Below are 17,046 nucleotides of genomic sequence, written 5' to 3'. Positions count from 1 at the left end.
AATAGCGCAATTTCAAAAATTTCCTAAACAAATTTCAATTGAAGTAGTAGTAGTATAATAGCCGGTTCCCTTGACTTTCGTTTTGTTACTGGAACGACCCCCATTGAAATCCGGCCAGGTACTGTCACTTCATTCGAAGTTATGGGAGAACAGCTTTTTATTCACACATCGACACCTATTTCGCTCCGAATCCATCCTAACTGCGGTAAAGTTACATTGATGGCAATCGGCAATTCCTCGAAAACTGAACATTAAACCGAATTTGTATGCACTCGTTTTATACACTTGCAGTTACAACATCTAAAAGCAACGATCTAACACTTTATAAATAAAAATCAAAGGTGTCTTGTGAATCCTTAAAAAACGTAAACTCCCTTTATTTGTATCATTTGCAACGATCACCACTTTAATAACAACACAATGCAATATGCATTGGTAAGAACTGTTCGTAGTATCCCTTTTCCATGTTGCATTTACTTAAGTGGAATAAACCTGGAGCTGTGGGTGGCACCAATACCGGGCCTACCGTGCTTGACGGGTTTGTATGTCAGTGAGAACTCTCCCAAATAGTGGCCAATCATTTCAGGCTTAATTTCAACCTAAAATAATATACAAAGTCAATATGTGGTTATATTTTTTGAAAGCATTATCTTAATTACCTGTGTGAAATCTTTGCCGTTGTATACACCAATAATGGAACCGGTCATTTCGGGAACAATGATCATGTTTCTCAAGTGAGTTTTCACAATATCTGGCTTCTCATTTGGGGGAGCTTCTTTCTTGGCTTTGCGCAACTTCTTAATCAAAGCCATTGGTTTACGCTTCAGACCACGATGGAAACGCCTGCGTGCTCGGCTGTGCATCAATTCAACCAACTGGTTGCTATAAGAGATATTAGGGTTTAGAACAATTCCATACAATTCAATCAAAAATAACTTACTTGGGCATGTCCAACAGCTGGTCGAGGTCCACACCACGGTATGTGAACTTTTTGAAGGTACGCTTCTTCTTAAGAGTTTCATCGACCTGCATATAAGGAAACACAATATCAATATTTTGTAGAACAATTTTTACATTGTGGATTGATCATTTAAAATGAAACACTAACGAAGTATATGTCATTAACACATCCAAAATTAAATTTACTCTCACATTTTGTAGAAATTAACACAATTTCTACACGGATGATAAGTATTTTTTAAGATTTTTAGCAAGAAAATTACCTCAGCCATCTTGACTTTTCTGATATACAGAACGGAAAGAAAAAAAGAAGGGAAAGTGCTGCCAAACCCAAAAATATTTTAATTTGTGAATGCAAGTTGGCACGACTGGTATGTGTTATTCCGAATTGACAATTATTCACAATAACTTGACCTGGTACCTGAATTCGCCTTGTTTTCACGCTACCTGGCTTTCAATACCCAACGCGCACACTTGCAAATTGGCATCAAACTTGAATACAATTTTTATTTGCATTTTAGCAGCTTTAACAACTAAGAACACTTTTGACATGCCAGCGAATTAAGTGGTAAGCAACAGCACAAAATAAACTAGTCGAACTGGTATGAGCGGTTTGAGGTAAACGTGTGGTTTAAGGCCCTGCATTTGATTACCATCACTTAACTAAGTTGCTTAAACCACTTAGATCTTTTTAAGAAGGTGACTAGTCCCACCAGTGAGACATTTTGCAAATTTCCCAGGCCGTCAATGAAATAATAGCCAAGATATTTGGCGCTCTCCAGACTGACCGGAAACCTAACAAAGTCTGGTGTTGTGTTGTTGGGTAAACAGGAACAACCTCCTGCATTCCTTATCACATCTTGAATTGATGTGCACTGAGGTCAGTGCCTTGATCGCTGCTTGTCTATTAACAAAAGTTATAAGGTTTGCCGGAGGTAAGTCCATTAGGTTGAATTTTTTACCCCGTCCCACTTGGATCAGGCGCAGATCAGAGAGACGCTCATTATCAGACAGACGCTTCTGGATTTACGGGTGTTGATGATCTGCCTTGAAATTGCTCAGAAAGTAAAGCAAAACTTCTGGTTTCAAAACACAGTAGGACTTGTACCTGTCTTTGGCTGACATCTCCAAACTGGCCTCTCCAACATGGGTGACCCTTCTGCAGTACCGATGCAGTCCGTTGGCCTAGCGCAAACTACCCGACGAAAAGACACGATCCCAGAGGTTCCATATATGATAGAACTCAGAGTGGACACATAGTCTCTCCCAGGTACTGTCCGGACGATAAGCGATCCCCTAATTGGTGCCCTAAGCATATTCCGATCAAAGGTCGGACGGGGTTCTACGCCCTACTGCTTCGGATTGCCCTAGGCATCCCTCCTAGGGACCCCCGCACACGTTGGAGGAGAGAGTTTTCTCTTCAGCTGTTCATGATAATATACCAACCCGAAAGCCGGCTCAGCAGTCGTCTTCGATTCGTTGGAGTGCGTTGTGCGTGGCGAAAAGGCAGTGTGGTCAGCACTATCAGTCCTGGTCCTACCCTTCCTCGAGACTGAAGTTAATTCCGATTAAAATTGTAGTATGGCGGACGGTTGTTAAGCGGATTAGTGGACAGATATTATTGGATAGTTTTGTCAGTAAAAGATAGATCGCAGGACACAAATGCGGGTATTAGCTGCCCTGATACTTAGAAATAATTATTTATTTAAAAAATCTTAAATTACCATTTCTCAAACTGCTCCGAAATATTAAAACGATTAATTTAATTTCGAACGGGTTAGTGCAAACTAGCATTGCATTCACTCCTTCTTGTTCTTCTCTTTAAAAGTTGCATTATTTATCATTCACAATAGATATTAACTGTCGTTTTTCGGCAAAGTTGCCCTCGAAAACTCCCCTAATCCGCTTAAATTATGAGAATTAAGTGTAGGGCGGCCGCCGTACCGAAATATTAGGTGCGTGACTACTATTCGGAATTCACAGAGAGAACGTTGGTTCAAATCTCGGTGAAACATTAACATTAAATTAAGAAAAACATTTTTCTAATAGCGGACGCCCCTCGGCAGGCAATGGCAAACCTCCGAGTGTATTTCTGCCATGAAAAAGCTCCTCATAAAATTATCTGCCGTTCGGAGTCGGCTTGAAACTGTAGGTCCCTCCATTTGTGGAACAACATCAATACGCACACCACAAATTGGAGGAGGAGCTCGGGGAAACACCTAAAAAGGGTGTACGCGCCAAACCGACTTCGAACGGCAGATATTTTTTATGAGGATGATGAAAAATGGGTCCTTTACAATAATCCTGTTCGCAAACGCCAAAGTTTAGATAAAGATGAAACATCAGAACCGACCCCTAGAGATGGCCTTCACCCCAAGAATATTCTCCTGTCTATTTGGTGGGATATGGCCGGTATTGTTTATTGTGAACTTCTGGAACCAAACCAGACGATAACTGCTGATTATTATTCCCGTCAGCTATCAAACCTGAATGAGGCACTTAACCAAAATCGACCATCTTTAGTGAATGGACACAAAGTTTTGTTTCACCACGACAACGCAAGACCTCATACCGCAAGGCAAACAATAGGCAAGCTAAATGAGCGAGGATGGGACCTAATGCCGCATCCACCAAACTCTCCTGATATTGGACCTTGTGATTATCACCTTTTCCGTGGACTTCAATCCCATATGAGTAGCAAGAATTACTCCTCAAAATAATCTATAAAAAGGGATATCGAAGCGTATTTTGGCTCCAAGGACAAACAATTTTTTGAGCAGGGAATTAAAAATTTGTCTAAACGTTGGGAAGACATTGTAAATAATGGAGGAAAATATATTATTGATTAATAAATACTTTAAACATCTTTTTTCTAATTTTAAAACCACCTCTAAAAAACGCACGAACTTATGGACTGACCTGATACTTTAAATTTCTGAAGTCAGTAACTAAAATAAAGCGATTTCAACAACTTTACGACTAGAGACAACAGTTTTTGCATGAACTGTATCTATTTTTATTTCATTGCTTTTTACAATTCCAAAAATAAAGGAAGTTTTCTTACATATATTTTACAACATGAAATATGGTGAATGCCTCACTAGAGTGGCGAATCCTATAGTAGCGGATCTTCAATATCAAGCTTGAAAAAATTAGTTTTAACATTTGCGCCTTGTCATTTCATTAACATTAACTGGCGCGACTTTGCACAAAAAAATGTAAATGCTACAAACAAGCTATGTGGTGAGCTGGTGAGAACGAGTATTGGAAGCAATGGCACCTATTATGAGTTGGATTGGATCTTCGATATTCGCTGGTTGTCGAAGATTGAAAATCGAATGTCAATTTAGTATTATGAGCGGTGCAACCCTGGGTATATTCAATAACGCATTATAATGCGCAACGTATTTTTGCAGTGTTGGCAATGCGTTCAGAAATGCAAATATGGCAGTACTGCAAATGCATCGCGCTCCAAAACACCATTTTTGTATCAAACGTCGCGCATTATTTGCAGGAAAAATTTTAATACTGCCAATCTATCAATTGCAACACTTGTCACATTGGCAGTGCTGCCAGCGCTGCAATTACTGCGCATTTATAATGCGTTTCTGAATATACCCCCTGTCGAAATTCTCGTTATATACCAAGGCGAATTTATTATAGGTGACAGCAACCACATATAAGTAAAACCCTACATGTATTTGTTGTTGCCTTTGGTACAAGCATCAAGTCAAAATACAATACAATACGAATGTAAACATACCAATACATACAAACAAAGCATATCATTTTGACGTAAGCCATATCTACGGCGAAAAATTCAGCTGGGTGAATGCTGTCACCTATAATAAATCCACCTTGTTGTATACCGAATTTAGAGTCGAATACAGGCCCCTATTATGAGTTGGTTGTCGAAGATCGAATGTCAATTTGGTATTATCAGCGGTGCAACCCTGTCGAAATTCTCGTTGTACTATATACCGAATTTAGAGTCGAATGCAATTTTGCTTTCGATTGTGTAGCGTATTGTGGGAAAAATTGTTAAAATGTAAGTTGTTTGCGTTTAATTATTGTTTTATAGTAACAAAATAATAAACATATACTAATTTTGTTAATTTTATGCAGGTCGAAAGTCGTACCAAATAGCAACTAGAAAGACTGGTTGCATTAATGGAAGAGAACCCACAATTCGCAAAAGGGAGTTGCACTAAAGTTCAAGCAGCAAAAAAAATGATGGGAGTTTATAACGGAGCTGAATTGCTTGGGACCACCAGTTTGAACTGTAGCAAAATGGATTAAGGTTAATAATGGTTTTTTTGCGATGTTTGTAGAAATACATTTTTATTCTCACTTGGCAGGTATGGGCTGACATGAAGTCAAAAGCGAAGAAAAAAATGTCGCAAAACAAAGCTGAACTCCGAGCAACACTTAGGGGCCCTAACAAACTTCAGGGATTTTCAAATAGCGAAGAAAAGTATAATCGGTTTACTGCATCTTGATGCCTGCATAAATCCGCCTGGGGTGGAATTTGGCCTGGATACAAGTAGCAGTGACCAGTTCACAGTTTTGTGCCCGTCAAATCCCAGCCTAGAACTTCTGGTCCAAAACTCTGAGGAAAGTGAAGCGGAATTAAATTTAAAGCTTCACGAGGAATCAGCAGGAAAAACGAGGACAAATAAAAAGTCTCAAAAGGCAGAGAGATTGAGGTTAATGGAGTTGCAGACTGATGGCCAAGAACGATTCAATGAAGAAATAATTTCTACCTTGCAATGTGCTGCAGAAACAGCGGAATATACTGTTACACTAATCTTTCATCGTCCGATGAATCGTCGAACCACAACTCCGTTGTACTAATTTTCACAAAAAGTACTTTTTTTAACTTTTAAAAATGTTGTAAACAAAGAATTTCAATACAATCACTTTTATTTTGATTTGCTGTATCAGCTGAGAAAAAATTATCTATTATAAATGCGTCGAGCTATCGAAATTTACAATAGTCCTGTTCTTCCGCGAATGAGCACCATAATACCAAATGAAAATTCGTTCGATCGTGTTGATCGAACTACTGTCGAAGATCGAATGTTGCTCATAATAAGGGTCAATAATGGAAGAAAACGAATCGAAATAGAGAAAGTTTTATGTATTATGTATATTTTTAATTAATTTTGAGTTCGATGCATTTTCTAGCTTATTTAGAAAGTAAATAAACGTACAAATAATATCTAAACATTAATTTAAATTTGTATACATATATATTATAATACTTTATACAACCAAGACAATTCATTGGTTCACAGCCTTTGATTCGTTGTACAAGTAAAAACTTGGAATTTTTTCTGTTGCTTTTTCAACGGTTGAGGGATCATTTACGTTTCATTAAAGCGATCGATCTGCTGCTTTTAATTGGGATTTTTTATTACTAAAAAGTGGACGAGAGAAGAGTTCTTCGAATCGCCTCACCATAATAAAAAAAAAGCATTTTCAACTATTCGCCTTGCTCCCGATGTTATATAATATAAGTGAAAATACTTTGACCTGGTTTTAGCAAGTTAATTTGCATTATAAATCTATCGTCTTCCACCAACACAGATGGTAAGTTAACTTTACGAACTGGTTTTGGCCCATTTATTTGTCATAATAAAGAATTAAAATGCCACAGTCTGAAGTGCGTTCATTATATCCGACGTCAACTTATAATAAAATATATATTTTTATATATGTAAATGATGTGTTGATGGCATCTTAGGCACGGTGCAAAACGAAAACGTTTTGCATTTGATACAATATATGTATGAATATATATCGAGATACTGAGCATTGTGTTTGGATCAATGCGAAAAAAAGCTGAGAGGCTTTTGCGGTTATCACCAATAGACAAATAGCGAAGGGTATAAGCCAAACACTGGCACACCGGGCTAGCTTTTCGAAAATGGGTGTCGGGGTTTTTAATTTCCAAAGCAACAAAAATAAATGACTTAATTCATTACATCAAGCACGATAGTATGACCGTGTTGTAGCGATTATCGTCGCAGTTGTATTTTGGCCGATATGCACCGAGAAAAATTGCCACAACCTGCGATGATACATAATTTAGACCGCTCATAAAATGATTGTGGGAAGTTATCAGTTGTGTACAGATCTACAATGACAAAACCGGCGCAGATTGTGCTATTTGCGACGATAGTGGGATCTAAGCTTTTTTTGCGGAGGACTGCAGAAGTAATAGGACTTTATTGAAGTATGCGCACCATAGCACACATTCCTCTTGCGTATCAGCTGAGAGAAGCTGTCGTACAATGGTATTGCCGTCATTTGGCACAATAGTAAGCGACTCCACATCAGTTTCTTTCACGGGTCGCACAAACTCAAGCAACATAGTGTTGCGACGCGCACATATATCACGAGGCGCAATGGTTACTCTTCGCGTACGACAGGCGTACAGATCAAGCGAGCCGATAGGCGCTTTCTTACTCTCATCATCGGGATACTTCCAATAATTAAGTATGCTCCCATTTAAATAACACCAACGACGATGCCACGCACCAAATCCAGAAATTTCTTCGAACATGGTGAGAAAGCCGCGATGCTCTACCAAAAAAGCTAATTGACAGTTGGCTTTCATGTGTAGCATACCTTCCAATGGACTAAAGCCGAGAACCTGTGCGAAGGCAATACAAACAAAAAAATTATTGTTGAAATAAAAGATTATAAATGTGTAAATCTAGAAATCATACCTGGGTTAGTGTCCAAGACGTGCGATGTATCTCGTGTAGGGAAAAAGTGATACAACCATACTGCACCAAAGCAGGAGTACGAACGGCGTTCGGCCCAGCTGGACTTTGAACGAGTGGCATAACTAAATGATTTTCGCTGCCCTTCTTTTTAGGTGTTTTGATAGCGGACTTTTTATTTCGATTTATATGATATTTCACCTCGTGAGGTAGGACTTCACGTTGGGCGGTCATCCCGTAGATCTCGAGAGTAATCTAAATGTAAGGCATAACAAACAACAATTGTTTAGGAAATAAAAGGAAAAGCAACAAATCGACAAATTAATTAAAATATCGGGGAACATAAAATAAAATAATACCTAAGAGCATTTCGAAATTTCTATATTTAAAAAAAAATTTACCTACAATTTTAAGTTTTTCAATTTTCGAAAAATTACTACTCTGAACAACCCTAACGAATAAATTCGAAAATATCGAATTGCCACTTTGGGCTGTGGGGCAACTTTCGGTTTAGCTGTATTAAACATCTGAGTTCGCCAACCGCTTTAGCGGCTTATTCTTGTCTTGTCTTGTGCAGCATGCATTTTTTTTATATATCAGGACCTAAACCTATCGTAAAACTTTTTTTTTAAGTTGCGGTTTAAAGTAGCTTATTCTTTTTTTGCAATACTGAAATTTTTTTTTAATTTTTCATACTCTGCTGCCGAAGGGAGGAACTTAAATACTTTGGCAAAAAAGGGCATCTAAGGACATGGCTTTGGGCTATAATGAATATCATACCTTAAAATCGGCGTGCACGTTATCCATTTGCAATATATCTGGGAATTTCACTGCTAGCAGACCGGGGAGTGTAGGCATCGTTTTCGTCGCCAAAACATTTTCATCGCATTTAAGTAAACAAACCAAATGATGACCAGCGATGGTATCGCCAGCCAGTTTGCGTATGTAATCTTCACGCAGTGGTATGGTTATCTCCTTAACAGTGAGACGGCCCTTGTCGCGCAACGCACCTAATGGCCTCAAGCACTTCTCTACGCGCAGGCGTTGTACTTCGGCTAAATAGGCTTCACGGCGATGTGCTATAACATAAATTTTTGTTGTAAAAAGTGGCTACTAAACGCTATTTTAACTTACTTGCTACAAGCAAATGTCGCTCGCCCTCGACCGATTCTGTCGAACCGGAAAATTCTATAGTGGCCGCGCACAAGTTCAGTGCTTGGCTGGCTTGTGCAATTATCGTCTGCTGTTTGCCGACTTCATCTAGAAGCTTTTTAATCTTTTCCTGCACTAAATAGCTATCTTCTGACTCAGTTTCTTCGGATGGATTGCCATCAACCACGTACGTTTCATTATGTGTGATGTTTTGGTCGTGCAGCTTTTGCTGCTTGGAATAGTCGATTTGCATAGCTTCACACGCAGCGCTGGCGATTTCGGAGCGTAATACCTTCCGCTCATGCGACACCGTACGCACTGGAGTCGAGTTGGCACTCTTAAAATGAAATTAAGAAATTTTATATTAGTACCTAAAATTGTATATATTAGAAGATCCATCATAAAGTTGAGTGATAATTTTTTTGTACATCGCAGAAATTATTCGTATTATAATAAAATGTTGTTGTTGTTGTTGTAACAGTTTACTAAGCCCTGTTAAGCCGCACAGTCACGTCACCGGTTGCCGTTGACAATCTCATCTGTCGAGTGAGAGAGGTCTTAGATGAATGCGTTTAAGAGGGGTACGTGAATAAGTGGTTAGTGTTATTGTTGTTGTAGCAATTCATCAAGCCCTGCCGGTACGGCGTGGTCACCGGGGATCAACACCCATTTCATCGAACGATGGACTCAAGAAGTATGCTGTTTCAACAGGTCCAAAGCAAAAGGGGTTGTTAGGTGAACGGGTAAAGGGGCATGGGGGCAAATGAATAGGTAGCTAGTGTCCTGTATGGTACCTTTACATGTCGGGCATATGTATGTTGATTATGTCAAAGGCTATTCTGAATGAGTACGAGTTTAACCAACTTCAGCATTCGGGAAAGTAACCCGCGTTTCCCTGCTCGTTTTCTAATAGTTTTATCAGCCAATGCACTTTTGTCGTTGAGGTGAAAGAACACTTAAAAATTTGGTTGGTGTGTCTAAGAAAATTTTCATTTTAGCTGGGGTGCAAAAAATGCGAGTAGAATGGAATAGAATTAAAAGGTTTGCACTTTGACCTAAATGCCTTTTGTATCTTCTATTCGTCACAATAGCACATCAAAGCACAGTTCCCTCATTAAAGCTAAGATGGAACTTGGTAGGCTTACCATATATGCTTTTCTTCTGATCGTACCCGGCTATGATGTCTACTTTGTTTTTTTTTCCATTAGCATCGCATTCGAGAAGATGCATTGGAGTTTCTGGGGGTAGGTGGCCTGTGAGTGTACTACTGGACATTCATTCTCAGGTAGGTTGTTGTTGTTGTTGTATCAGTATCTTCGCCCTGTCAGTGTAGTGTAATTACCGGTCGTCTTCGTCTAGCTCATCTAACGGTAGGCCCAGGAAACTAGCTGTTTCGACGGGTTGGGTCCAGAGGGAGAGAGGTGTTAGATGAGTGGGTTTGATGGGGCATGTGAGAAGGTGGTTAGTGTTGTTGTTGTTGTTGTTGTAGCAGCATAAACATTCCCCATACTTACATACGGGGAGTGCTGCTGAATTGACAGTCCTTGGCCGGATATAAATCCGGGTCGTTTCGGTAACGTAGAACCGACTGTCGTGGTTAGTGTCGTGCGGGATGCCTTCACATGCTGGACATATGTTTAGTATGTCGGGGTCGATTCTGGATAAGTAGGAATTCAACCTGCTAAAGTATCCAGAACGTAATTGTGCCAAGGTTACGCGGGACTCTCGGGGAAGCTGGAGCTCTTCGTCTGCAATAGGTGGTGGTTGGACTCCGATAACGGCATTCGTAAGTCGGGAGCTTAAGAAGGTGGTAAGGGTCTCCCGATGAATGTCGTCTGTACACTCTCTCAGGTAGGCTTCTTAGCTGCTTAAATCTCTTATGGCTATACACTGCCAATAAGTGCGCAAGCTCGGCGTAGCCCATAGCGAGGTGCTAACTCATATCTCGTAGCTTGAACTCTTCTTAGCTTTATCTATGTTGGTCCAAGGCAAGAAAGGGCTAGGGTCAGCCTTCGAGTAAAGGCGGAATAAAATCAACTACTATTTCAAACATTTAAAATCATAAATTATTATATATATTCACATTGTCGCCCTGTTGCCGTCTGTAAAAGCTGATAGTGTGCACCAAAGTGACCGTATTGTCGTCATTCCCACGAGTAACACTCAGCACAGGTTTCCCAGGTTGCGAATTGCAAGTAGCTGCTTTTGAACTCGATGCCGACTCATCATTTTCCTCTGATATAGTTTGATAGCTGGTGTATTTTTTTGGTGTTTTGCAAAAAAAGAAGCTATTGCAGGATGTTGTGGCTTTACTCTGAAACATTCATAAAAATATGTAAGTAATAAATATTCAATATATCCATATTTGTATTTCATATTTACTTCTCTCGACACGTCATCAGCGCTTTCCTTCGTCGTACTATCATCATCGCCGCACTCTTCTAAAGCCTCATCCAAGAAGTCATCAACCCCTCCTGACGCTTCAGAGGAATATACTGAGCTATCAGTGCAGCCATAAAATTCTTTCTTATCAGCATTGCGTACCTCCTGCATATTTCAATTTATTAAGCAAATGCATAACAACAGATCGAAAATAGATTAATAATTAAAAATGCAAGCAGCGGCCAGATCACGCGCTATATTAAGCACACCGATTTAATATTTGTTGCCGTACCCACCTTTACTGGTTTCGGTTGCTGGTCTTGTTGCTGTTGGCGGTGATTCTTTTGTACCACCTGCTTTATCACACGATCCAAATTACCATTGCAAATGGTTATACTGCTGCCGTCTGCTTCCTCTGAATCCATATAACTACAAGTAATAATATATGAGATGAAAAGGAAGAAATGCATGATTTCAATTTAACTATAAATTTATTTGATTAAGTAGAAAATGAATTTAAATTTAAATTTAAGCAGTCTTAAATGAGATTTTCACTAAATTATGTAAAGCTAAGCATTCAATTGGAGTAGTTTTCCACGTCCTGAGTGGTTAAAAAATGTTTTGTAGTGAATGAGTGTTTGTTGGTTATTCAATGCATAGCAGGCAAAGCAAGCAAGTATAACAACGGTCCGCCCACCTTTCATCGTCAATATTACTATGTTGTTGTTGTTGATGCTGTTCAACAAAATCACTATCAGGACGGTCAGTTTCAGCAGTTACTGCAAGCATGCGTGTGTGCTCCTCTGCGACACTGTGCACGTGTATAGTCGCCGTCGTGCAATCATTGTCCCGATCTGAATCAGATTCCAAATCTGATAGTGCGGGATACATTTGATTTCGCAGAGATGCAGCTGTTACAGATTTACGCGAACGCTTGCTTTCATCATCATCAAGAATATCGCTAGCTGAAAAGCGAAAGAGAAAACATGTTCCAATTTAACATTTTAACAAACTTTGATGCTAACTTTTAAGCTTTAAGAAACAAACTACGTCATGCAAATAAAAAACTTTTTTACACACGTGAATGACGTTTTTTTGTCCCGTCCAATATGATTTTGGGTTTTGGTGGAGGCGGTGGTGGTGTGTGTGGATGTCTTGGCGCCGATGTTATATGTTTTGTGCTAGATACCACGTTAGACTGCGTTTGCAGAGTTTCCGACTGTACACTTTGCTCCTCATTTTCGTCGCGTACTTCTTTTTGTTTGTTGAAACGATATGCACGAACTTGCACATCTTCTTGTCGTTGTTTTTGTACTTCGGTTTTAAGTTTGCTTTCAGCCATTGTTGACGTACTCGCTACAAGTGCCGCCACTTTTTCTCGCAATGGATTTTCGCCATTTGGCTTTCTGGGTAATAAAGATGATGAGCTGACATTGTTGCACGCGAGGGCCGCAGTAGCTACTGCAAAAACAAATGAAATTTATGTTTCGATCATGAACTCAAATCAAACTGTTTATATCTCACCTTTTGTACCTAATTCTTTGCCCAATGCAGCTTCTCCCTGTCGAATTTTACTTATACTTGGTGCCATACCGAGAGCAGCTTTTGGCATAAGTGCGCCCCCTTTGTTTCTTTCGAATAATTGCATACGCTCCTTTAGCGACAATTCTGTTGGATCTTTCTGTTGACGATATAATTGCTGAGTGTTACTTGTTTTCTGCTCAAAAGCAGCCGCTCGTCCGGATACTAAGCCAGCCTTAACATTTATCATCTTAAGAGGATGGGCTGCACTACTTTTTTCTTCTACAGCCTTCGAAAATCTACTAGCCAAATTCACTACTTGGGGTTTATTTTCATCAACTTTCAACTCATTATCTAGCTCCTCCATCGCCTGTTTTTCATCCACTTCTGTGTATTCGTATGCAGGTTTTAGGATTGATGACTCACGTCGTTCAAACCCTTGTGCTTCCAATGAATTCATCACTTGGAGATCACATGTCAATTGTTTGGTATTGGTTGACTTTAGTTGTTCTATATCATCAATTGACTGTTTGTCGGCTCCTTCACTTGACACCGGAGACAGTTGCGTGGGAACTTTAACTTTGGTAAGCGTTTCACCTAGAGTGTTCCTACTTGGCAAGGCTGGCTTTTTTGGCGGTATACCGGAAACTTTTCTACTTGGTAAAGCTGGTTTGGGAGGTGGTACTGCACTGACAGGACGTGGGTCGTGATGAGAAACATCATCCTCCCATTGATTGATGGAGCAAGCCAGTTCAGCTAATTTACCGTAACGTTGTTTAACTTTTTTTTCACTGTTTTCGAAAACTTCTTTAATAGGTGAATCCGCACAGAACTGCTCCTCTGTTCGATGTATTGGCGATGAAAGGTCGTGGGGATTCGCATAAAGAGCTCCAAGGCGTTGCAACCGGCTACGTGAGGAATCGCGTATTTTAGCAGTAGGTTCCTCCGTTACTAATTTGAGGCGACTTTGTTCACGGTCAATATCTTTTTCTTCAACATGAATTTGTACCTAGGAAAGGTAAATTGGAATGAATTGGTATTATTTACAACTCCGGAACGTAGTCTCGCTGTAATTTCAATCTTACTTCAACATTTGTATCTGCCAAAATTGACGGTGGACTCTAGATTACACACGTAAACTAGGAAGTGCAGTATATAGCAATACCAGACATTATCTGCCAATGTTTATTTTCATCGCGCGTTTTTTGTTTACTTTCTTGTTATAGAAATATTGCAATATTTATTTATAATATTTAGCAAAATGTCAGGAATACTGAATGAATAATTAGTGATACAAAATATCACTTTTACGGACATACGTTCTTAATAACTTTTGAACAGTTTAAAAGAGTTTCGCTCCGTTTCTGGAATATTAATATGGGAACCAAAACGCTTTGATTGTAACCCATACCGACTACTTTTAATGAGTTTCGGCCTCCGAGCCGCAAACTATTTAATTACCCTTTATATTTGTATGTACCATAAATCAACAATTTCATTCGCAATTTACGAATTGCAAAACTCCTAACTCCAGCCGAATTAACAATAGCTCAAAATAATGGCTGAAGGAGAGTGCTGCCAGACGCAAACAAAACAAATTTAATGCGAGTTAAATCAAAGTAATATATCTACATATAGGAACAGAATTTAGAAGTTTAAAAAAAGGGGGCAATCGGATATACAAAAATGAGGTTAGCATTTCGACCTCACGTCTGTTGTTGTTGTAACTTCTTTAAATTCGACCGACAGTATTTTGAGCCTTCTAGTCATCACAGTAAATCATCCACACGCAGCTCTCTCAATAAACCCAAAATGTAGCGGGGATGTCTGACCCTCTTCTAGCTATAGTAGCACATTCGAGAAGTTATGCCGAAATTTAACACTAAACCTACCGGTACTTTATGTATTCCTATTCCTACCAATGTGGGTCAAATGACCCGTCTTTAAAATATTATATATATTATTAAGATCACATATATTTCTCGGTAAAACAATTAGCAAAAAAAATACATTCGATGTATTTTTTAATAAAAGTCGTGAAGGCAAACGACGATTTAATAATGTTATTTCTAAGAACTTCTGACAAGAAGTTTAAAATGGGTCATTTGACCCGTCCATGGTAGGTTTAGTGTTAAGTGGATTGGTCGCATAAACGACACGAGGAGTTAGTGGATCTTATGACAAAGTAGCTGCTTCATCTGCAATGACCTGTGAGAATGTCCCTGGGCATTCTCAGCCAGTACAGTCCTTAATAAGGACTTCGGCTGGCGTAGCCCTATAGTTTGGTGACAAATTACGTCTCGTATCCTAAGCTCCTCCTTGATGGTATGTTGTCCCATGAAAAAAGTCTCTCTACCCAATATATAAGCTACTTAGTTCCCAGATGTACCCCTATGTCCTGCGACCCATGAGCCGGTCACAATCCATTCCTAGCAACCAGAGGATAAGGGCTCACAATCTCTTAAATATATATATATGGTGTTTATATATATATATTGAAATACAATATTAATTTTAATATAAATAAATATATCTTTATGCTTACACTTCCAGTGAAAATTTGTAAAGAAAATCGCGGCGCTTTTTTTTTATATAAACCAATATTTTACCATAAATAAATGGATATCCCGACAAAATACCGACAGTTCAAATATTAATATCTAAAGAAAATTTGGAATTAAAAAGTCCCTTATTTCGGACCCATTCAAGAGGCAACAACAAGAGTATTTTACAACTGCTGATACAAGGAAAAATCAAAGAGGATATGGTAATTGGCAGGAAACAAATAACTTGGCTTGACAGCATCAAATAGTCGACAGGCCTTAAGTCAATTGGCGAAAAGAACGAATTTAATATCATTTATAGTATGAACTGGCAACTGTATGGCTAAGATCAACATACGTTTGTATGTAATCGCAAACATTCAGTATGTATACGCAGAACAAGAAGAAGATTACCTTCAATTGTGTGTTTATATTGCTGGCTGTTCAGGTATTTGACAGCACTTCTTGTTGAAATAACCAAAAGGATAAATGTTGGTAAATAGTTGAAATCAAATAACGTAAAAACTGTTTATAGGGAGCAAAACGCATCGATTGATACCCATACCGACTGTTTCTTATTAATTTTGGCGTAAACTAGATAGCAATCTCTCTTCACATTCCTATTCTTACCTGTGTAAAAGGATCCATTTTGTTTTTTGAACTTTAACTTATGCACTTTGTTCTGTATGTTAACAATTATATTTTTACTCACTTAAAAAACATTATTTTACTATTATTTATGAATATTTATAACGCTCACTATTATACAATTCTCTTTTACAAAAGTAGGGACGAATTTCTCAAACAATGTGATCGGTGTTTATGAATAAGGATGAATTATTTCCATCGCGGCTTATGAGAATTCACGTTGACAGAATGCGCTAAAGGCTTTTTGAATTTTACAATTCAGCTCTATTCAGCAATAAGCTCGTGGAGATAGGTTTCATTTCCAAGCAAACGCATGATTGCTTGGCAACTAATGCCCTAAACAGAAGTGCAGCGGTCAGCGGTAACTGGATCACGGATGGTGAACAGCTAACACTGACATTTTGTGGTTAGAATAAAACTGATTATGTAGTGAAATCTTTTCGTTTGCTATATTTGTGAGTGCATAGCAAAATGAACAATATTGAAAAACTGGTGTAAATAATCACAATTACGAACTCAATGAACACATTATACACTACATCAGGCTCCTGTTTCTTCATATTTAATTTCATCTTATCCAAATAAATAAAATAAAAACGCAAAACCTCCAAATCGGCTATTTTGCTTGTCTCTGCCGCATTCAAAATATTTATGAAGCTGGCTTACGACGAAATTTGTAAATAAGAAAAACTTTGCTGCCGTGACGCCATGAAGAACCGTCGTCAATGTGTTTATACTATTATTTTGGCTTATTTTTTTTTTTCTTTTTTAGTTTGTTTACTTTCTGTACCGACGTCGTAGTCTATCTATTATTCTGGGGTTTGTCGTTTTTTCTTTCTTTTTCTGTTTTTTTTTTTTTTTTTTTGAATATGAATGCATTGTAAAGGGTCTTTCAAAGTACCTGCCTAGATGATGCTTTAAAATAAAATACAAGAAGTAAAAATTTAGATTCTTCAGGTTTCACTATTTTGACGTGATAACGTCTTATAATTCGATTTAGCCGGCTGCACGCACGAAAAAATGTGTCGTTACCTTGCTCATTAGTGTTACCTTTCTCATTTGTCGTTACCTTGCTCATTGCCGTTACCTTGCTCATTTGTCGTTACCTT

General features: G+C 38.6%; 2 protein-coding genes and 1 long non-coding RNA gene across 4 annotated transcripts; 1 reads left to right on the top strand and 2 right to left on the bottom strand.

Moving 5' to 3' along the window:
• Positions 1–344: 344 nt before the first annotated feature.
• Positions 345–1,329, bottom strand: LOC128866178 (uncharacterized). Its single transcript, XM_054106706.1, has 4 exons — positions 1,224–1,329; positions 941–1,026; positions 660–882; positions 345–599 (listed from the first exon to the last, which is right to left on the bottom strand). The coding sequence occupies exons 1-4, from the start codon at positions 1,230–1,232 to the stop codon at positions 474–476; spliced, it is 444 nt and encodes a 147-aa protein (XP_053962681.1). The 5' UTR covers positions 1,233–1,329; the 3' UTR covers positions 345–473.
• Positions 1,330–4,878: 3,549 nt separating this feature from the next.
• Positions 4,879–6,092, top strand: LOC128866182 (uncharacterized). The gene is made up of 3 exons (XR_008454921.1): positions 4,879–5,008; positions 5,086–5,260; positions 5,319–6,092. It is a non-coding gene; the product is annotated as an uncharacterized LOC128866182 (long non-coding RNA).
• LOC128866180 (anillin-like) lies at positions 6,086–16,197 on the bottom strand. Of its 2 annotated transcripts, none has more exons than XM_054106709.1 (11): positions 15,920–16,197; positions 12,750–13,755; positions 12,306–12,683; positions 11,923–12,190; positions 11,522–11,654; positions 11,226–11,390; positions 10,927–11,157; positions 8,826–9,180; positions 8,472–8,770; positions 7,695–7,946; positions 6,086–7,618 (listed from the first exon to the last, which is right to left on the bottom strand). In XM_054106709.1, exons 1-11 carry the CDS (start codon positions 15,935–15,937, stop codon positions 7,151–7,153), a joined length of 3,573 nt encoding a protein of 1,190 aa, XP_053962684.1. In that variant the 5' UTR covers positions 15,938–16,197; the 3' UTR covers positions 6,086–7,150. The 2 variants fall into 2 exon arrangements, with proteins under 2 accessions (XP_053962684.1, XP_053962683.1); XM_054106708.1 differs by having other exon boundaries at positions 12,306–12,686; positions 15,920–16,196.
• Between the last annotated feature and the right edge of the window lie 849 nt (positions 16,198–17,046).

This window comes from Anastrepha ludens, chromosome 6 (assembly GCF_028408465.1).
Source record: "Anastrepha ludens isolate Willacy chromosome 6, idAnaLude1.1, whole genome shotgun sequence".
Lineage (NCBI taxonomy): Eukaryota > Metazoa > Arthropoda > Insecta > Diptera > Tephritidae > Anastrepha > Anastrepha ludens.
Note: the sequence above shows the minus strand (reverse complement) of the source record. Positions and strands in the feature narration are given on the sequence as shown.